This window comes from Hermetia illucens, chromosome 3 (assembly GCF_905115235.1).
Source record: "Hermetia illucens chromosome 3, iHerIll2.2.curated.20191125, whole genome shotgun sequence".
In the NCBI taxonomy this organism is placed as follows: domain Eukaryota; kingdom Metazoa; phylum Arthropoda; class Insecta; order Diptera; family Stratiomyidae; genus Hermetia; species Hermetia illucens.
This window is the reverse complement of record NC_051851.1, coordinates 60417066-60440663: the sequence shown is the minus strand read 5'-3', so window position 1 is coordinate 60440663 and position 23598 is coordinate 60417066. Positions and strand designations below refer to the sequence as shown.

Below are 23598 nucleotides of genomic sequence, written 5' to 3'. Positions count from 1 at the left end.
GGGTATGGCTCGAAGGTAAAAGGTGGCAGAAAGGTGGCTACCTGGAATGTGCCGTTGGTCCGTACCATCCTTCCTTGTGCACAGTAAGCAATTTGGGTTAGCTCCGCAGTCCTTGTTGATATTGCCTTTCACTCAGCATCTCCTGTATTGCTTCGTCCTGTCATGTGGACTGATTCATGCCTTCGTAATATGACCGAAATCAAGACATCTAAAACATTACTCCAATTCCACCTAGTCTCTAAGCTGACACATAACATAACCTATTTTTACTTTCCTTGCTGCTAACAATTTGAGTGCTGCCTCTACTAGTAGGCTAATGATGGTGGTTTGTATTGTTCCGTAGACTTTCCTGAGCGTTTGCTGACTCCTTCGAGTAGGCTCAAGAATTTGTTCGCAGTTATATCCTTAGATTCCTTGAGCTCCAACGGGAGGTCTCCTTTCTAGGACCATCCAATGGGGCTGACATTATCTCCCAAGTTGATGAGTTCGGACTCTACCTTCACACTCATGAGAATGTCAGCATATAACCCTTCACCTCATTTGGAAATGATAATCGCCCCCGGTCTTATCTTCCTCCGACTCTTATTAAGACCACAAGGAACGTAACTAGAATAACTGGAATCAAACACAAATCTTTTAAGAATTCCCTTGGAGCATATTCTCTAAGAGGGCAAATTGGCTCCATCGACGAATTTGTTCAAAAGAAGCTCGATCTTTCACAAATACGCCCCCACATGGGCACAAGCGTAGCGAGAGTGTTCGATGAGGAAGAAACCTTGCCCCCGAACCACTCGAGCGATATTGAAGGCAGCAACCAATTCGAAACTGTCTTTAATGCTCTGGGTAGAAAGATCATGGAACTGTCTGAATTCGTAAAGGAGCATAGGAATATTTACCAAAATATAAGGGCCATGATAACAGGCATCCATTCAGCGTACCGCAAAGTCCAGAACGAAAATGGGTAACGCTTTTCAAAACACGAAAAGAGAGAGACTGGGGAAGAGGCCACGCGAAAAGCTGAACGAATCAAGAGGCAGCACACCCCCAAAAAATAAGAGGGTTCTACTATGAAAAATCTAGAGCACGTGAGGCCGACGGCGTGGATCTCTCAAACCAGATATGGGAACCTAGAGAAAGGTTGCACCTCGGTAACGGAATAATCAAAGAAAGATAAGACCGGAGCTGATTATCATTTCCAAACGAGGTGAAGGGTCATTTACTGACATTCACACGAGAGTGAAGGCAGACCCCGAACTTACCAGCTTGAACCAACCAACAATTCTAGAAAAGAGATCTTAAGCTGGGACTCAAGAAATCCCAGCATATAGCCGCGGACGAATTCGGAAAGTCGTTAGGATGTGGAACCGACATAGGGCTAACATGCAGGAGATCATTATAATCTGCTAAGATATAGATGAGATCACAATGTTGAGGTTTTGTAATTAGAATGCTGCAACCCTAATTTACGACAGAAGTATTAGATAGAGCTCTTGGCATGAACCCAGAACCATAACTAACTTGTATCGCTGTGCTGCTTCCAGCAAAGCTATGACTGTGATCCACAATTCAATGTGTTTGTGAAGAGGACCTTAGGATTATGTCCACACAGCAGACACTGAGGTTGAAACCCTAGGAGCTTTAGTCTATATGGCAATGGGTTCCCCAGTCTTATCTGGGCGCAACAAATCTGACAGATTATTGCGCAAGTATAAGCACATTTTTACATTGCCATGCAGTGAGAGAAAAGGTACGATAAGGGGTTAGCCGAGAAGTTTCCAATTCTTTTAGGATTTATCTTCAACTTGATATAATTTGCCTATTTACCCCCTATATATCCGTTCAAGCAGGTTACTTCAATATCCTCTACATAAGAGAATGTGAGATTTTCGACCCCTCGCACTTCCCACTTTTTCAACAAATGTCACAGCTAAGAACAGCTTCCGAAAGTAGTAACCGAGACCGTTCATGTGATACCCCACACGACTATATTTAGCGGAAAAAATGCACACCCTTCTTTTGCATGGATAAGGGCCTAGCATTCGTCATAGAATGCTGTAACTCACTGTATGCGTCAGCATTTATAATTCCCACTATTTCACCAAATTTGGTGTCAATTGCTGTAACCACCTCCGAGAAAGTGCGTGTGACCATTGGTTAATTTAGTTGAAAGTGGTCCCGCATTTTCCCAAGCAAAACAAATTATAATACTTCCACCGATAATTTGCAGTATCATTGCTACTTGAATCATTCGAAATCTGCTGCCGTTAGAACGGTTGTGCCTATGTTGATTCCAGATGTATCGCCTAAATAGGAGCTTTTTAAGGTTTTGTGTGAAACAAAACCTTATTAGAATCGAGACGGTGTCTGTCTGTCCGTCTGTCTGTCTGTCTGTCTGTCTGTCTGTCTGTCACACCCGATTTATTCGGAAACGGCTAGATTGTCACGAAAATTGGTGAGAGTATGTAATCTGGTGATCCCTTTACATGCAGTAAGTGGCGCCATATTGTGTTAAGTTTAAGGGGGGCTCCCCGTACATGTGAATGGAGGGTGCAAATTTCTTTTTCACAGAATGTAGCCATGTAGGGTATCAAATGAAAGGTCTCAATTATTACTTTTCGAATCTGGTTCAATATTTGATATTGGGTGAAACGTAGGGGAGTGAGGGTTCAAAATATGACCCACAAAAAGTGTAACAGGTCTCGTTCTCAGAACCTATACAACCGAAAAATCTGAAAAAAATCACAATGGTGCATCTCTACAAAATCTAGGCCTCAAAATATATCCGGTTCCGATATCTGCACAAATAAAGTTAATAATAGTATATTTCCACATTTTAGAAATTTACCCGGCACTCACTCTTATGTTCATTCCAGAAGCACAAAATTTGGCATGCCTGTAACGAAGAATATAATGCACAGTTTGGTCAAGTTTGAAGAAAATCCAACCATTATTAACAAAGTTATAGGGGGTGAAACTTTACAATCTTTTGTGAATTTCGTGGACTCTACAACCTGCATGACGTCATCATCAATACCACAACGAAATGAGTTCTTATGAATTGGGTCGCAGAGAATTATTTTGTTTTAGTTTTTTAGGTATTTGTCAGCCAGACATGTGTGTATGTAGGTATATAATATATGCGTGCTAATGAAGTTTGCGGGTAGTGCCTAATTCAAATAGATATAAGAAGTAAATCGGAAATATGGGTGCGAGCAGTTTGTTTGTTTAGGGTGAGCGTGATATCTATGGCTGCAATATGTACGTATGTCTCGTAGTTTGGAAAAATATGAAGGATTATGTTGGATTTGTAGCTATATACGTGCGTTGTGCGTTGAAGTTTCTTCCATAAGATGAACACAAAACCTTTATACCCGAAGCACGAGCTTCCGGTATTCCGACTTGTTTATTTTTCATTCTGCTGCTTCGAATGTGTATCTCTTATATTTTCAAAATCGAACCCATGAAGTTCCGGGGGAATCTGGACGGTTACTGCGAATATGGTATAGCCTCACTTCACCAAAGAATCATTTCCTTGTCAGCGTAGTTTTTGCAACGTGATTAACTGTTGCAGACGATTTGATGACCGGCTTATGAAACTACCACCTGATCGCACGATTCACTTCTTCACCGTATAAGCACCACTAACTGGTCAACCTGATGCCAAGAAGGATGGCTTGTGGCAACTTCTCAATACAAAGACCAGTAACGTACCTGTTAACGACTATATCGTCATTACGTGCGACCTTTGGTCATATAGATGAAAAGGCAGACAGCAACACGTGCCATGGGGGACATGAGGACCACGAGCGCATACTCGATTTTGCGGACACCCATGACCTTGCACTCTTTAATACATGGTTCATGAAACGCCTCATTTCCCTAAATTTTATAGCGGAAATAGTAAACGCGGTTCCGTATGAGACCATAGCACCTCGACCGTTGATCGTTGCTTTGCGAATCAAGCCACCAATAAAACAGCATGAGGAACATACTTGCCTAGTGCGTATTCAATGGTGAAATAACCCCACTTATATGATCACAAACTTTTCTGAATGTAGGAAAATCGTGAAACCAAGTTAAAAATACAATCCACAAAGCGGCTTATGCAACTCTCGTCTTCCACAAGCACTGCTGACATTTGGAGCAATTCCACCTGTTAGCGCCGCAGTATAACGAATGAAATCGGAGAAAGCAACAGGACTTGACCTAGAAAGCAAAGAGCTGAGACCCTATGTAGTAAGTTTTTCAATCTGGTTGTTAAGGAAAGTAGAACACCTTCTGACTGGCGTTCTAATATAGAATAAGGACAGTAGTCCACCTGGATGTTCAAATTAGCGTCCGACTCGGTTACTGTCAATAAACCATGAAGATTTTTAAACCCGTTCTTGAGAACTGTATTCGCGATACGGTTCAAATAAGCGCGAATCAAGCCAAGTTTGTCCAGAACTGCGGAACTACTGACATAATACTCGCTGCGCAGTTACTCATAGAGAAACACCGTGAAAAGCAACGCCATCTTCACGTTGCATTTCAGGATTTAGAAAAGTTTTTTGACCATGTGGTACATGAACTGATCTACAGGTTGCGGCAGCATAACTTCCTTTTTTAAAATGCGCGCCACTCAGTTAGTTCATGTCATAGCGGAGCGCTAGTGGTTTCGTTCAAGAGGGGATACTGTAAAGTTTTGTCCCGACATGGTTCAGTCGCCATCATGCGTTGGAATAGTGAGGAGCGTGCCTTTGCCGTTGAGGTTTACTTTTCAAGTGGATGTTCGGTTATTGCAACACAGCTTGCATTTCGGAGTCATTTTAATTTAGCCCCGTTGGCTCCCGTCCCAGACCGCAAATCAATTGTTACATGAGTCACTACATTCAGACAAACTGCAAGTGCGACAAAAGGAAGAACTGGAGTCCCTCGGCCCGTTAGATCACCTGAGAACATTGAAGCAGTGAGAGCGTCAATGTTGCGATCGCCACGGCGTTCTGTGCGCAAACACGCATCTGCCTTTGGACTATCCGATCGTTCTGTGAGAAGAATTCTTCGTGATGATCTTCATTTTCATCCCTATAAGATGGCGATAGTGCAGGAACTTTCAGAACGTGACTTCAATTCTCGGATGAACGCGTGTGAGCTTCTTCTTGATGTCGTTCCCGAGGGTGCTATTGTTTTTTTAGCGATGAAGCCCATTTTCATTTGTGTGGGTCGGTTAACAAACAAAACATGCGCTACTGGGCTGACACCAACCCTCGAGAATTGCATCAAAAGCCTTTGCATTCACCCAAAGTCACAGTGTGGTGTGCAATTTCCTCAGCTGGAATTATTGGTCCCTGGTTTTTTGAGGAAAATGAGGTTACAGTGACAGTGAATTCGGACCGGTATGTAAACATGCTACAGAATTTTTTTTTCCCACGGTTAGAAAATTTGGATTTGGGGGACACTTGGTTCCAACTAGATGGTGCAACAGCACACACTTCAAGAGCATCGATGGCTGTTTTGAGGGAACACTTTCCAGAGCGCCTTATCTCAATTAGAGGCGATTTGGAATGACCGGAACGCTCTCCCGATCTGTCCCCTTGTGATTTTTTTCTATGGGGTTTTTTGAAATCCCATGTTTATGTGAACCGTCCAAGAACCCTGCAAGATTTGAAGACCAACATCCAAGAAGAAATTACCAACATAACACTTGTTATGCTAACAAGAGTCATGACAAACGCCAGAAATCGGTTTACGCAATGTATACGTCACCTAACAGATTTGATCTTCAAAACAATGTAAATAAAAACTTTAAACATGTACCTACATTTTAAAAAATAAATAAATATTTTCCGATGCATACAATAGTTTTTATTGAGTTTTGAAAAAAGGAAGTTATGCTGCCGCATCCTGTAGTATGCTTCGCGGCAACACTTAGTGCCAGCAGAACTCGTGCGCTGGGTTAAATTATTATAAGACAATCCAAAAAGTTAAGCTCAAAATGTGCCGGCTATATCAAAACCATTTTCTGCCTCTGTTAGTGTTCACCAAACAAATACCCTCTCACCACTCCTCTTTGTTCTTGTTTTGGACACTACTATACGGCACATCAAACGTCCCGTACCTTCTACATTGCTTTATTCAGATAATGTTTTCCTGGGATCTCACAGCAGAGTTGATCTCGAACAACTAGCCGAAAAATGGAATGATTGCCTCATGCAACACGGTCTCAGATTGAATCTGAATAAAGCAGAATTTTTAATGATCGACCCCAATGAAACAGGCACTTTTATTGGGAATAGCAGTAGCCTGCCCGGAATTGAGCGATTTAAATATCTTGGATCAATGCTATCAACCAATGGAAAACTGCATGATGAAATTGCTCCATAAAAGACAATGAACGGCGCCTCCCGGTAATGGTGACGAAGATGATGCTTGGACTAGTATCCGCCTTAATCACATCCGGAATCAGGATATCCTCGATCAAGGCAGGTCATGTTTCCGTTTTTATGCAAATTTGGGAAGGCATCAAGTATTTTAGGTTGCTGACTGTGCATCTGGCATTCTCGGTCTTAGGATTTCCGTCACGTTATAGATGAACGTATCATAATTCGTTGTGGAAACGCACGTTGTATTTCCTGTTCAAGCCGAGCCCCCTTTCGTGGTTTAGTAGAAAGTATTTTCCTAAATAAGATCATCGATCTCTTCTCCAGCCCCCAACTTTCAGGACCAGTAAGCGCGGTTTTTCTCGGCTTTAAACACAAGTGCTGCTTCCCTTAAAAAAGAACTGCCAATGATTACAACGTGGGGTTTCTAAATTTTTTCTCCATTATACTACATTACGTACTCTTACTCTTTTGAAAATTGAACTTCAGCATGATTGATATATGATATAATGGTCAACTCTCACTATTATATCAGATGCTAACGCAACTGGGCCAATATTTGAAAAGTACTTTGCACAACAAATTAGTTGTATAGAATTGTCAAACACCCAAAGTTCCTAACATTGGAAAATACAGAAAACAATCCACACCTGACACGTCTTTCGCCCGTTTTTTAGGATATTTTGAACTTATTTTTTGCCCGACTTTGGAAGTAAACGGATTCTGCTCTTTAATTCAAAACACGATTCTTTTATTTCCATATATACAAAAGTATAAACATATATTAATTGAATAATCACTTGAATTAATTAATGAATACCCGACTTCCTTTTTTTCTTCCAGACATAATAAACACGATTGCCTACAAACGTATGTAACAGGAGCAAAAGTCATAAGCAACACGAAACCTACTTTAACTAATCAACTAAACATCACCTGAATTGCAAATCAAGGAAATCAAAGCAGATTCATGAACACCATGTTCGGCAAATACTCCAACTTGTGAAGTTACATCAGAGATGGAAAAGAACAAGCAAATCATCGGCCTCGGATTCAGGAAAACGTGTTGACGATATACCTTTCTATAAAAAATGGAAAGCAAAGGACTAAAACCCTTCAACTGGTTCGCGCTTTTTAATTTGTTTGCACAAGGTGAGTTTTCCCCGAGTTTGAAACAGTTTTTTTTTCAACCAAGGCTTTTTGGCGGAAATTTTCCTACCAAGACCCTTTCTAACCACAAAGAAGCGGATGCGGGAATTATCCCTTTTCTATTATGGGAAGAATTGTGAAGTGATGATGTAACGGTAGAGAGTTCATAGTTAGGAGCAGAGTTCGGAATTTTGACTTCAATCTAAACGGGGCAAATAAACTTTTGCTCCTCTCGCCCCTCTCTATTGTTTATTGAATTATTTGCCTCGAAATGAGCCGAATTTCGCGAGAAAATCAAGACGCAAGACCCAAAGTGGGGTGTCGCCATACAAGTTCAATAATGTTGATTTGAATTTATCAATTTACATCCCCTCGAACTCAAATCTGTTTCCTTTCCCCTTTCTCTTTAAAGTAATATGCTTAAAGGATCTTCACGTCTCCGTACCGGAAGCAGTAGCGGTGGGTGATAGGGTGACGCTTTCATGCTTCTATGACCTGGAAAACGTAAGATAACAAACGACATGATTTCCGGTAATACAATTTTATTGATATTCCTCCTTTTTCAATTTCACAGGCAGCGCTGTATTCCGTTCGATGGTACTTTGAGAATGAGGAATTTTATCGATATGTCCCGAAAGAGCAACCACCAACCAGGGTTTTTAAAGTTTTCGACATTCCAGTCGATGTGAGTTTTTTACATCCATCGTATATACACAAGGAAATCGCTTTTTGCTGGCAAGCTTATGACTTTTCCCATTCCCTGTTTCAGGTACAAAAATCAACAGAACATAGGGTAGTAATACGCTCGGTAACACGCAGCCATTCGGGCAGTTATATGTGTGAAGTATCAGCGGATGCGCCTCTATTTCATACGGAATCGAGTTCAGGAACAATGCTAGTTGCCGATTTACCCAAATCGGAGCCAATTATCACAATTCAAGGGATGACAGGCATGGAAAGCAAACGCTTCGTGAATAGGCATGAAACATTCAAGGCACATTGCACATCCGGCCCATCGCATCCAGCTGTGAATTTTACGTGGTTCGTTAATGGGATTAAGTTGCCGGTAAGTGCAAATTGTTGTTCGATGTAACATTTTTTAGATTAAGATAATCCGCCATTCCACGGAAGCTTCACCCAAACAGGGTTAGTCTTGATGGTAGAACTAGACAATTTCGTTGAAAGATACGTAAGTGATGATTAGGAAAATTCGTCGTCTACACATAATTCACAAATGCGAGCGCATTTGGATGGAATAAAATCAAGGATGAAATTACATTATCGTTGTAACTTTAGTATCGTGAATGGACGAACTTTCACGGTTACTCAAAGATAAGACAGGAAAGCAAACCTTTGAGGATCACGATTCCACAGGCAAAAAATTTGATACCCAATTCCCAGGTGCAGGAAATTTTTGAGTTTTAAAGAAATCATATATCAGCGGCAGAGCAGATCACCAGATCAAAAAATGTTCAACTAAACAACCCCGCTACGAAACCAAGTACCGCTAGAAGCTTGGCATCCACAATGGAAATTTGATAATTTCATTCATCATCATCAACGGCGCAACAACCGGTATCCGGCTTAACCTTGACCAAATAAACTTCACACATCCCCGTTTTGCGACGAGGTCAACCAATTCGATATCTCTAAAAACTAATTGGGGTCCTGGCCTACGCCATCACTCCATCTCAGGTCGGGTCTGCCCAGTCGTCTTTTTCAACCATAGATATTCCCCTTATATACTTTCCGGGCTGGATCATCCTCATCCATACGTCTTTCATCGGATATAGTCGTGTAGAATATCAAATGAAAGGCCGCGCTTTGTACTTCCGAAACTGATATTAGTTTTGAAGTGAATTGTAAAGTGCGCGAGTAAGAAGTCAAAATGAACACATTTAAAGTGAGGCAGGACTTGTTTTCAGAAAACTCAACCCAAAAATCTGAAAAAAAAAAATCAGGAAAGTGTACTTAGATTAAGTCTAGGCCTCCAAATATATCCCATTCCTATATCAGCCTAAATAAACTTACTAATAGTATATTACCAACTTTTAGAAATCGACTGAAAAGCCCCTCTTAAATTCATCCTAGGACCACCAAATTTTGCACCTGCATAGAGGACAATATTTCGTGCACTTCGTGCAAAAAATCTCGCCATTAACACGCGTATTTACTGCTTCTAAAGCGATGAAAATAAGATGCTGAATTCATAATTAACGAGAATGGTTGACATTCGCGTGAAATATTAAAGTCGCATTTATGAAGAATCTATTTCTCCCCAATATTCTCGAGTGTCAACCGTGCCCCGGCGTCAATTTCCGCCTCCGTTCTATGTTAAAAACAACATGCTCCGCATCTTCCGGAATCATCACGCATGTCGGGCAATACGGAGTCGTCACACCCGAACCGATAAAGGTATGCAAGGTACCCTCCGTGTCCGCTTAGGAATTGAGTTAAGTGATAACTAACCTCACCGTACCTTCGTCTAATTCATTTAGAGACATTTGGAATAATCCTGTGTGTCCAGTGTCCTTTAGGTAAATCATTCCATCTTTTTTACCATTCCAAAATAGATTCACTTCATGCCAATTGCCGACGATAGGTGTAGGACTGGCCGATTGCCTATGATGGGTTACATAGGCGTCGATCGTCGTTAGCCAAGATGTCAATGGGAATCATGCCTGCTATCACACAAGCTGCTTCCTCTGAAGCTGTACGGTAGGTGCACGACGTTCGCAATGCACTCAATGGGAATGGGCTGCGATTTTTCTTCTATTTGTTTCCAACTTGAAAGACGATGCCCAGACTGGAGCTGCATAAAGAAAGATGGAGCTGACAACTCTCGAGATCAGGAGCCGAAGGCTTTGCCTGGGACCACGTATATTTGGTAACATTCTTCCCAACAACTACTTCGGAAACTTTGGTTGCTAAATTTTCAAAATGGGACTTGAATTTCAATCTGTGGTTAACCATGACTCTTAGGTATTTGAGCGTTGGTTGCGACTGTATGATGTGTTCACCAATCCTGATCTTTATCCTCCGCTTGGTAATCAAGACCACCTCGGTTTTATGCTCGGCGAGTGTCAGACCAGCCTCCTCTAGCCAAAACCTGATTTCCAAAATTGCCTCGTTTGTGAGTACCTCAATGTCATCAATATCTTGTGCCATGATAGTCACCCCAATATCGTCGTCGAAGCCAATGATTGTCACTCCTTTGGGTAGTTGTAACCTAAAAATTCCGTCATACATTATTATCCACAGGAGAGGACCGAGGACTGATCCTTGTGGAACCCCGCAGGTTGTTGTATACATCTTAGGTCCATCGTCCGAATCGCAACACAATATCCTCTCCCGGAGAAATTCGATTGCTTTTTCCGTCACCGTGCTGGTGGCATTGACAGCAGATCTTGTCTTTCGGAATCCAAACTGCCTGTCTGAAAGACCACCCTCCTTTTCTGTGATTGTCCGTTCGAAAAGCTTGCGATGCCGTTTAGCAGGCATATAGGTCTATAAGACGAAGGATCACCTAAAGGTTTATTTGGCTTCGGGATGAACACAAGCTCCACTCTTCCGGGAAAATCCCATCTATGAGGCACTTCGTAAATGTTTCTGCGATCCACCTTGGAACTGTTTCGATGGCCACTCTCAGTGCTTTATTCGGAATGCCGGCTTTCAGGACTTCTTCAGCGCTTACCTCGGGAACTTCACCGTGATCTATCTAGACAATGGGTAGGTTCGGTTCACTTGAAACTTACGGGAAGAGAGTGCTAATGATATCCCCCAATAAATTAAGGTTGGTGATCGGCGGTGAGCACTTGCCCTTGATTTATGACATAACTGCCTTGTATGGGTCGAAGTCCGCTTCCTTCCATAACCTCTTGAAGTGTTCACTTTTACTTCTAGAGATGGCTGCTTGAAATTCTTTCCTCGCCTTCTTAGGTTATGCAACTATTCAGACTCAGGCCGGTTTCTGCTACCTTGGCTGTGTCTTCTCGCTTTAAGGCAAACTTTCCGAAGTTCTTCGATTTCGTCATTCCACCAGAAGTTAGGCATTCGTTTCTTGAGTACCGTGCGGCGCTTTTCGTATCTTTTCAAGAACCTGTGGTGCCACCCTTTCTCGTGCATTTCCCACCGGCATCTCTACCTGCAGAAAACCATTTCTTTATCAAGTTTTTGGATGTCCAACCCGATACTGTAGTTTTCTTGATTCGCTTTGCTCCTGTCATACGCCCAATCTGGAAGATGATAGCCTGATGATCATTATGCGTATATTCCTCGCTCAGCTGCCATTGGAGAACCTTAGATAATGTATCGCTAACAAACGTAAGGTCTATCACCGATCCCATATCCCGTCTCTGAAAAATATTAACACCGCCAGTATTTGCCAGAACGACATTCAGACGTGAAAATACTTCGAGCAGTATGCGGCCTCTAGCATTTGTTTCGCGAGTACCCCAATCTTCAGCCCAAGCTGGAGTTGTGGCGGCTTACTTCGGAAGCTAATTTTTTCCACCATCAGTGCGAATTCATCGAGCGTGAGGCTGGGCGCAACATAGCAGCTGAATATATGAATACCGCCTACCTTGGCTCGTGTGAATCCATCTTCTGGCCTACTGCTCGTGTTTTCGATTGCTCGGTTTCCGCAAGTCAAGATTGCTGCTTTACCGCTTCTGTCTGATACAAAGAAACCACTATGGAAGTCTTTGTAATATTCACATATACTGGCAACGTCTATTTCATTTTCCAGCACGCTTTGGGAAGCAGTTCCTGAGCTGCCAGGCAATGGTTTAAATTCAGCTGGGGAAACTTCATTTACGAAAAGCTGAAAGCGCCTTCTTAAACGCCAGACATCTGTAACTGCCTGTAATGTGGTCGACATCCTGTGTTTCTCTGCATAGCAGGCATTTAGGATTCGCATTGCACTCTTTGGCAATATGTCCTTCTTCTCCGCATCTTCGGCACAACTTAGATCTATCGAACTTGCTTGAACAGTTTCTCGAAATGTGTCCTAATTCCAGGCATTTGAAACACCTCTTTGGCGATATCTGTTCTCGCAGTCGACAGCTGACCCAGCCGACGCGTATTTTGCCGACAGTAATAGCCTTTTTTGCTGCTTTGAATGGTAAGGCTATTGTGGCCGCCTGAGTACCACCATATGCATTACAGAGCCTTATCACATTGGACTCAAAGATCGAATCTAGCCCGAGTTGAATCTTTAAGGCCTCGCAGATCTCCACTTTTGTGGTGACTGCGTTTAGGTCCTTGCATTCAATTAGCAAGGAGTCCTTACCGTTACCTCCGCTACTTTGGCCAGTGATGACTCGATCTTCTTATGTAGATCGTGGGGCTTACTCTCCCACTGTCTTACTTACTGTTTGTCTGTCTGTCAGCCTGTCTTTATGTCTGGCACACCCGATTTATTTGGAAACGGCAGGACCGTGTGATCTGTTGTTTCCTTTACATGCAACAAGTGAGGCTAAGGTTAAGTTTAAGGGGGACTCTCCATACATGTGATTGGAGGGTACAAAATTTTTTTCATAGAATGTGGCCATCAAATGAAAGGGCTCAATTAGTACTTTCCGAAACTGTTTCCATATTTGATATCGGGTCAAACATAGGGGAGTGAGGGTTTAAAATATGACCGTCAAAAAGTGTAACAGCTCCCGTTCTCAGGACCTATCCAACCGAAAAATCTAAAAAAAATCACAGTAGTGCATTTCTACGAAATCTAGGCCTCAAAATACATTCGGTTCCAATATCTGTACAAATAAAGTTGATAACAGAAGAACAAATTTTGGCATGGGTGTCAGGGATAACATGCACAATTTGGTCAAGTTTGAAAAAAATCCAATTATTATTAACAAAGTTATAGGGATTGAAACTTTGCCATTTTTTGTGAAGTTCGTGCATTCTACGACGTATATGACGGCATCATCCCATACCAATTCATCAACACGATCATTTTATATACGCGCATAGATATGTACAGTATTCGCAAATAGGCAGTTTATTTGTTTAGGGTGAGGAAAATATCTATGGCTGTAACATGTAATTATGTCTTTTCCAAACTACAAGGAAACAAATCGGAATACCGGAAGCTCGTGCTTCGGGTATAAAGGTTTTGTGTTCATCTTATGGAAGAAACTTCAACGCACAACGCACGTATATAGCTACAAATCCAACATAATCCTTCATATTTTTCCAAACTACGAGACATACGTACATATTGCAGCCATAGATATCACGCTCACCCTAAACAAACAAACTGCTTATTACCGAATACTGTACACATATATGCACGTATATAAATTGATCGCACCCATATTTCCGATTTACTTCTTATATCTATTTGAATTAGGCACTACCCGCAAAGTTCATTAGCACGCATATATTATATACCTACATACACACATGTCTGGCTGACAAATACCTAAAAAACTAAAACAAAATAATTCTCTGCGACCCAATTCATAAGAACTCATTTCGTTGTGGTATTGATAATGACGTCATGCAGGTTGTAGAGTCCACGAAATTCACAAAAGATTGTAAAATTTCACCCCCTATAACTTTGTTAATAATGGTTGGATTTTCTTCAAACTTGACCAAACTGTGCATTATATTCTTCGTTACAGGCATGCCAAATTTTGTACTCCTGGGATGAACATAAGAGTGAGTGCCGGGTAAATTTCTAAAATGTGGAAATATACTATTATTAACTTTATTTGTGCAGATATCGGAACCGGATATATTTTGAGGCCTAGATTTCGTAGAGATGCACCATTGTGATTTTTTTCAGATTTTTCGGTTGTATAGGTTCCGAGAACGAGACCTGTTACACTTTTTGTGGGTCATATTTTGAACCCTCACTCCCCTACGTTTCACCCAATATCAAGATTCGAAAAGTAATAATTGAGACCTTTCATTTGATACCCTACATGGCTACATTCTGTGAAAAAGAAATTTGCACCCTCCATTCACATGTACGGGGAGCCCCCCTTAAACTTAACACAATATGGCGCCACTTACTGCATGTAAAGGGATCACCAGATTACATACTCTCACCAATTTTCGTGACAATCTAGCCGTTTCCGAATAAATCGGGTGTGACAGACAGACAGACAGACAGACAGACAGACAGACAGACAGACGGACAGACCGACAGACAGACACCGTCTCGATTCTAATAAGGTTTTGTTTCACACAAAACCTTAAAAATGAATGAATGAATATTTTGAATTTGTAGCTATATACAGATAGAAAAATGTCCGTTGAAGTTTCTTGCATAAGAAGAACACAAAACGTCCGGCATTCTGACTTGTTTGTATCTGTTCAAGGTTAAGTTCTTCCCATTTGCTAATAATATTAAACTCCGAGTGTGAACCATGTGAAGTTGACTATTATCAACACAGTGCTTTCCACCAAATAGTTCATTTAAATTGCTTTCTAAAAAATAGAGAGCAATGGAATTTTTAATCATGTGCACACGGAACTCCCATGCACTCGTTGCTTCTCACATAGGGCAACACAAAACCTTTCATACCTGAAACGTCAAGCTTCCAGTTTCCTGACTTGTTTACGTATGGGACAGATAATGCCTCGTTACCAATCGTCAGACATTGATTCGCTGTCCGAAACCTTGATCATAAATTGATGAACCGCTTTTTGTAGTTGGTTGCCTCTATATTTAACCAATTCGGTTGAAATTTCATCGTCTCCTGGCGACTAATAGTGTTTAAGCCCATGAATTGCACAAACTGTTTCTTCCATGCTGGCTTCTTCGGGCGAGACCTCCAGCTCACGATATTTTGGTTATTGAGCAGTTGATCAAAGTGTTCAGCCCATCGCTCCCATATTCCCATTCTATTAAAAATCAAAAAAAAATTGCTAAGCACTTAGCCGAAGTTTTCAGCCAAGAGGACACGGATCTTGAACCAAACATAGACTCACCGACCATACATGAGGGAAGGCCCTTGAAATTCTCACTCTCCCAGCTACGTAGCAAACTTTCCGAAATAAACCCCAATAAAGCCCCAGGACATGATCGTATCACTGGAAAGATGCTCAACAAATTACCTATAATGGGATTAGTAACCATCTTACACATCTTCAACGCAATTCTACGCTTAAACTATTATCCAAACAGTTGGAGGCATGCTAGAGTTACAATGATCCCAAAGCCCGGCAAGGACCCATCTATAGTCTCATCCTACAGGCCAGTTCTATCCAAACTCTTTGAAAGACTTTTGTTAGATAAGCTTCTATCCTCCCTAGAAGAAAATGGAATAATACCCGACCATCAATTTGGGTTCAGAAGCGGTCATAGTACCATTGAACAAATTCACAAAATCACTAATTATATCAAACTGGCCCTTGAAGAGAAAAAATATTGCATAGGACTCTTCCTCGACATTTCCCAAGCATTTGATAAGGTTTGGCATCAGGGCCTCTTCCTCAAAATAGCCAGGTACCTCCCCACGAAATTTCACAAAATCCTCTTCAGTTACCTTCAAGGACGGACCTTCAAGGTCAAATACAAAGAGGCTCTAAGCAGAAAATATCTGATAAAAGCTGGGGTGCCCCAAGGTAGGGTCCTTGGCCCAATTCTCTACTTACTATACACTTTTGGTCTTCCAACATGTGCAAAAATATTAACAACCACATTCGCAGACGACACTGCAATACTCTTTTCCCATATAAATCCGCAAACTGCCTCAAGGGTACTACAAGAACTAACAAACAAAATCCTAGATTGGGCAGATAAATGGAAAATAAAAATAAACCAAGCAAAAACCCAACAGATTACCTTTACCCTGAGGAAAAGAACATGCAAACCAATTGTCATAAATAACAAACCAATCCAACAAACGAAAGTAATCAAGTATCTCGGTATGCACCTTGACAGACGACTTACATGGAAGACGCACATTAACAAAAAACGAGAACAAATAAACATACAATTTAGGAAACTATACTGGCTACTAAACAAAAAATCAAAGTTGAACACAACAACAAAAATTTTGATTTACAAAACGGTACTAAAACCAATATGGACATATGGACTGCAACTATGGGCCTCGGCAAAAAAATCCAACTTAGCGATTATTCAAAGAACTCAAACAAAAATTATTCGCGCAATACTTGGCGCACCAAATTACGTAAATATCATAATAAAATCATACAACGTGACACAAATATCGCAACGATTGAGGCCGAGGCCATGAAAGTTAGCAGTAAATACCTTAATAAACTACAGACCCATCGTAATGTAACTGCAAGAAATATACTTAAAAGCAGACCGTATATAAGACTAAACAGAACAGACCCGCTTCAATTAGCAAACAACAGACCACAAAGAACATGGGTGGCGGCCAAACCAAACAAGTCGACAATACCGGTAGACGTCCAGTCAAAACAAATTAAACTTATCTTAATCATATTAACATCGCTTGTCGGCATTTCCTTTGGATATCAGATCTATAAGGACTATCGCAGGAGCCTGAAAAAGAGATACATAACCAACATATCCAACATAATCAGCTCGGGCAGTGCTAAATCTCCACAGGTGTAACCCTGAATCCTGAGAAATGATGCTTTGAGGCCATTTTTAAATCTTTAAACAAAAAGCTCACAGATGCACTGGCACTATTAGCGCTTAAATCCTAGGTTAAGAATTGTAACAAAGTAAGCTAGTAATGATCTAATTCCTGCTGTAATTAATTAAAATGTTGAATAAAAAAAAAAAAAAAAAAAATTAAAAATCAGAATTCCCTCTTTGTATCGACAGGATGAGCGCGGAGGTGTATAAGACTTCTCTTGCTGACTTGTTGGTAAAACTGTCGCGTCTGGTGCAGTTGTCCCCTGTACTTCTGGAGTTCACAGACTTGTTGGTTCTCCCAGTCTTCCTTTTTCTGTTAGTGAAGTCGTTTATCCACTCGACGGAGTTCATTATAAGTCTGTTCAGATGCCCGCGTTCTTTGAAATTGCAGCATTGCCCGGTATGCAACATTCTTCCGTTTGGTTGCTACCGTACTTGCATCGTTGAACCAACCGCTCCTTTTTTCGCGACTGATACGATCGGGTGATATCGGGACTGAAATTTTGACGCATTTTCCACTGACTGAAGCGATTGATACCAGGTATCAATGGTGATGTCGGGACTAAAATTTTGACGGATTTTCCACTGACTGAAGCTGTTAGCACTTTCCGTCCTAAGACTCCCACTGAACTGGTTTCACGGACACAATGCGGATTACCTTCCAGGAAGAATTTTGCGCGGTTGGTGATAACTGCCTGCTCGTAACTAGCGGACTAACGATAAGTGTGGCTCGGCTCTGCAAGGGTTAGATGTCCGAGAAATGTCAATACGACAGCGACGAGTTGCTCGATCTACCGTTTCGTACATTCGAAAAATTCGCCAGTACGCGGTTCGAGCCGAATGCCACACTTTCCTTTGCGTCCCTGTTCACTTTCTTTTTAATAACTTCGAAGCAGAGTTTTCCGCTGGATATCGTTGTTTGGGTAAAAGAAAGTTGCCGGCAAATCCATCGAGCGCGCTCAGCACTTGGTCGAGTGATGGTGTCTGGTCACAAAACCATGAAGGAAAATTCATTGAATTTTCCAAAACAACTCACTCGGACATTTGCTTGTACATACATTTCCTTAATAATAGGTAATGCGAATATTCGAATATTTGTTGTCTAGGATCAAACATTTTCAACAATTTCTAGACACTTTATTAGCATTTCTACTCCTTTAGTAACATTAATTCTTAATTAACCTACTTTTTTCCGACAACCTTCACCATCCTTCATTAATTTTTCCACCTGACTGCCTCTATTTAGAGTTCTTCTGCTTGCTTCCGACCTAGACGTTTTTTGCCTTCCAAGGTCTTCGCATTTTTTTGGGAGATTGTATTCAAGCTCAATGTCAGCTTTTCGTAATTGGCGTGTTTTCTTTTGTCTTCTAAATAGTAGGAAAAGGACAAGAGGCGGCAACTGTTGAAATGGATGCTTTGATATAAAATAGATTTTAGGAACAACAGATGTAAAAGCACCTACAGTATCTCGCCAATTCATTAAGAAAAGTTTGCATGGCATATATTTTATAAACTAATCACTTCTTCCATTTTTCATAACAGCCGACCCATTTCGGATTGAGGGACACCAACGACTTTTTGAACGCTGTAAGCATGACGGAATCCTGGTCTGAGCTGCTGGTCCAAGTGGACAATCATATTTTGACACCGTCAAACCGAAAATTGATAGTGCGCTGTGAAACAAATATTTACAGCCTGTACCGAGGAGCAGCTCAAGTCGAACTTTTTGTTCTTTGGGACCCGCGAGAAGCATTCTGGCATGACGGTGGAAAAGTCAGCCCCACCATAGATCAGCGAGGGAATCGAGGAGACCCGGACAATTCACCTCTGACTGGTGGAGTTGCAAACCACCACAGAGAATCGTTAATTTTTAAATTTAAGCATAATTTAATTGACACAATACAATCATTAGTAGCGACGTTGTTTTTCAGTGTACTCCTTGTGATGCTGTGAGACTTGGGTTCATCTTTAGATAATTTCGCAATCAGTTATGACTTTGTTCATTCTGCTACAATGCTGATGTTTTTTAATTGGGAGGGTCGTAGAGATGAGATAGAAACAAATCAAAATAGGAACGCAGAGCCAAATCAAATCGAATTCAAGAGTTCATGAGCTGAATTGATAACATCCTGCCATAGTTTCAGATATTATATTTGTCTCCGTGGGACGTGTTGATTTTAGCCTTGCACTAAAGTTATATATTGGAGCTACTCTGTCGGTGTTCAAAAGCATCGCACTCCCATTAATCTTAGATATCTACCAAACTAATTTCCATCTTAAATTAATTTCTGAGATAGAAGCATAAACGATTTATCAATATCTCAACCACCACAATACTAAGTTTTCACCTTAACTGGCATAAAAAACACGACAATCTACGTTCCGACAAATTAGTTGTAACTGAATACAAATCGGTATTTAATTTGTGGCAAGTTTTTATTTAGTAACTGAAATTTTCTTTAAAATTGTACAATTTCAGACTTTGGGAATACCTAAATTTCAAGTGTTTGCAAAATTTTTAAAAAGTATATGGTGGCTTTGAGGAGCTTAAAAAATGGAAGACACTCTAGTAGTTGAATTTTTATGTTCATCTTATCCTTCATTTCTTTTCAAAAACATTTGTGATAAATAAGATTATTTTCATACGACGTCCTTGTTCATATGTATGTACTTCTGAACATGATAAGAACCCTCGTTCACACTGCTGAGCGTACTCGCACTAGGAATGGCCCGGAATAAAAAGAAACTGCAGTAAATAAAAATCAAATTTTAACCCAAAAAAAAGTTCAAAATGAATTAAAACGTAATTGTACAGTTACACATAGTATATTTAGCGTAAGAATTTGAAGATTAATAAATAAAATAATGCAAACAAAGGTAAATGTTGTGTTTGAAACTAGACATAGTCTCTAGGGATATTTGTAAATCGGGCCTTGTATGAGAATCTATTTGGAAATATATAATATAAAAAAAATATGATAGTAATGCACTAAGCTTATGCGTTTACAAGGTCAGAGCATGGTAGCAAATGCATCGTCATTCAAAAGAAATTATTAAGAATTATGTTGTAGTCAGAGTACAGTGCGCAGATCATAAATACATACTCGTCTTGCAATAATCAGAAAAAATATTGTGTAAAATTTTTGTAATTAAATAAATGAAGGAAAATAATTTATCAATTGTTTTAGAAAAACTACTTCCTTAGAACTTCTCATTTCATATTTGTTTCTAGGAATGAAGACAGGTAAGTACAAACATATACTGATCAAAAAACATACTTCGAATACCTTGCGACATCTGTCATTTCAAAGCAAGTACAATATTTCGTTTTGCCTTCGTCCTGCAATGACCTGACGTGAAGGCTCATTTAATCTTTAATCTTTTAGCACCTTGATTATCATCCTTTCAAAATCTTCATTACCATCCTTACTTCATAGAGCATAAGAATATTAGCGTATTTCAAATCTTCATTTATGTATTATCAATTTAATTCGCATCTGACATTTTTATCACAAACCCTTATCACTTTTAAATTTCAGGAAACCCCAAACACCTATTTTTTAATACTGTTCATACGTATTATAGTAAATTCTTAAATATTACTTTTTGTCCTTGTTTTCCTTATAAATTGACCCTGCCATATATGCATTTTGTGTAACGGTACGTTTTGGAAATATTTTTTTTCAAATCGTTGATTAAGAATAAGAATTAAGAGGTCAGAACAGAGCTTGAGAATTGGGAAACGGACGAAATGAGCAGCCATCAAATCAGCCGCGGTAGAATCAGTTGGAAAGGTAAGATGTAAGCCATGTTACAAGTGATACAAAAATTGGCAAAATCGAGCAACTTGGAAGCAGAGCACTCACGTTTAGCAAACCTTGCTCTTTCGCTAAGAGATGACCAATATAGGCGACCAACCAATCACAAAAACACCTCCCCAAAATTTGGACAGAGGAAGGGAGGAGCGAAATAAGACCATAGGAGGACTGCCAACAAGAAAGTGATCACCAATTTTGTGAATGGGGATAACAGTCCCTTTCCACAGGCTAGGAAAATGGCTACTTTCGAGACTGTTGTCGAAGTGGCATCGGAGTAAATAACAAGATAGTTGGTAGTGAGGGGGGCTTTAGGTTAGTGGAGAAGTTAGCGCTTCATTTCAGGAGTTGTGAATACAAGATTAGAATGGTTTGAAGTTTTCGCATTATAGTGAAGCTTTAACCTCGGTTAACTATTCTTTCCTGGACGCAAGTATTAAAGAATTGACCGAGGAATGCAAAGTTTTGAAAAAAACAAAGTCCGCGCGATATTCAGGAGATAGAATGCCAGGATGATTTTGACGAAGTTTTTTGTGGACTTCAGTGGTGAATCAGGCTAGCTAAGAGCATAGTACACGCTAATGGGAAGCGGAAAGACGTCCAGCTGATTATAATTATAGAATTGTTCTTATCAAAAAACCCTAAAGGGCGACGTGTTGCCAGACTTTTGCGATGAAAGTACCACTGAAGGTGAAATTAATATATTAAATTATAGTCAATATTCTGGAAAATTGTGCCGAAAGATTCGTTAAGACTTTATTTTTACCTGATAGTTAAAATCTACCAATAACCTAAGCAACTAAATTCGAAAAAGGAGAATTGCGAAAACATTGAAATTGCTTAGAGGATTAACTTCACGAAATCAGTAAATCTCATGCAAAAGCGATCTTTTCCAAGCCGACAAAACTTGTAAATTTATTCTCAACCGCGGGCGATTAAAACAACGCGCCGCGATTGATTTGCCCAGGTTCACTAATTCAAGCCTAGACCGAATACCGGTTGTTGCGTCGTTGATGATGATGATGATGATGGGGATCTTTTTTTCCAGACACAGAATTTAATAGTTTTATTACGCAAACACGTGAAAATTCAGAAAAGGTAAAGCGAGAGCAATGAGAAAATATTTATAATAATACCTTCAAATATTATGAAAGGATTAACACTAAAAGGTAGTTGTTAAACTAGTTAGCTTCTATTGATGCCCCTAATCAACATCATCATCAACGGCGCAACAACCGGTATCCGGTCTAGGCCTGCCTTAATAAGGAACTCCAGACATCCCGGTTTTGTGCCGAGGTCCACCAATTCGATATCCCTAAAAGCTGTCCAGTGTCGTGACCTATGCCATCGCTCCATCTCAGGCAGGGTCTGCCTCGTCTTCTTTTTCTACCATAGACACTTTTTAGACTTTTTGGACTGGATCGCCTTCATCCTTACGGATTAAGTGACCCGCCCGCCGTACCCTATTGAGCCGGATTTTATCCACAACCGGACGGTCATGGCATCGCTCACAGATTTCGTCATTATGTAGGCTACGGAATCGTCCATCCTCATGTAGGGGTCGGAGGATTCTTCTCTCGAACGTGGCCAATAGTTCGCAATTCCGAGGAATACATGAGGACTGGCAAGATCATTGTCTTGTACAGTAAGAGCTTTGACCCTATGGTGATACATTTCGAGCGGAATAGTTTTTGTAAATTGAAATAGACTCTGTGGGCTGACAAAAACCGTGCGCGGATTTCATCATCGTAGCTGTTATCGGTTGTAATTTTCAACCCTAGATAGGAGAGATTTTCAACGGTCTGAAAGTTGTATTCTCCTATCTTTATTCTTCCCGTTTGACCAGTGCGGTTTGATGTTGTTGGTTGGTTGGTTTTAGGTGCTGACGTTGCCACCATATATTTTGTCTTGCATTCATTAATGTGCAGCCCAAGATCTCGCGCCGCCTGCACGATCTGAATGAACGCAGTTTGTACGTCTTGGGTGGTCCTTCCCATGATGTCGATATCGTCAGCATAGGCCAGTAGTTGGGTTGACTTAAAGAGGATCATACCCCTTGCATGTACCGCAGCATCACGGATCACTTTCTCGAGAGGCAGGTTAAAGAGGACGCATAATAGGGCATCCCCTTGTCTTAGACCGTCATTCACGTCGAATGGTCTTGAGAGTGATCCTGCTGCTTTTATCTGACCTCGCACATTAGTCAGGGTCAGCCTAGTCAGTCTTATCAATTTCGTCGAGATACCAAATTTTCTCATGGTCATGCTATTTACCCTGGCTATGCTATCATAAGCGCCTTTAAAGTCGATGAATAGCTGGTGCAACTAGTATCCATATTCCAGCAGTTTTTCCATCGCTTGCGCAGAGAGAAAATCTGATCTGTTGCTCATTTGCCTGGAGTGAAGCCTCTTTGGTATAGGCCAATGATGTTATGGGCGTATGGGGCTATCCTGCCTAGCAAAATAGCGCAGAATATAGATAGATGTTACTCAGTAATGTGATACCTTTATAATTGCTGCACTAGGTGATATCTACCTTTATATGAATGAGACATATAATGCATCGTTGCCAATCATCAGGCATTGATTCGCTACCCCATACCTTCAGCACAAGTTGATGAACCACTTGGTGTAACTGGTCGCCTCCATATTTATCCAATTCGGTTGTAATTCCATCGGCT

The 23598-nt window shown here is 40.7% G+C and overlaps 1 protein-coding gene across 1 annotated transcript in view; it reads left to right on the top strand.

Moving 5' to 3' along the window:
- The window catches only part of LOC119653130, a 50220-nt gene extending 29955 nt beyond the window's left edge, over nucleotides 1-20265 (top strand). Inside the window, exons 2-6 of the mRNA XM_038057658.1 lie at nucleotides 7203-7511; nucleotides 7921-8012; nucleotides 8083-8193; nucleotides 8278-8574; nucleotides 18646-20265. Of these exons, the coding sequence (XP_037913586.1) occupies nucleotides 7451-7511; nucleotides 7921-8012; nucleotides 8083-8193; nucleotides 8278-8574; nucleotides 18646-19056 (972 nt within the window). The 5' untranslated portion in view covers nucleotides 7203-7450 and the 3' untranslated portion in view covers nucleotides 19057-20265. The remainder of the gene's footprint in view (nucleotides 1-7202; nucleotides 7512-7920; nucleotides 8013-8082; nucleotides 8194-8277; nucleotides 8575-18645) is intronic.
- Nucleotides 20266-23598: the final 3333 nt, after the last annotated feature.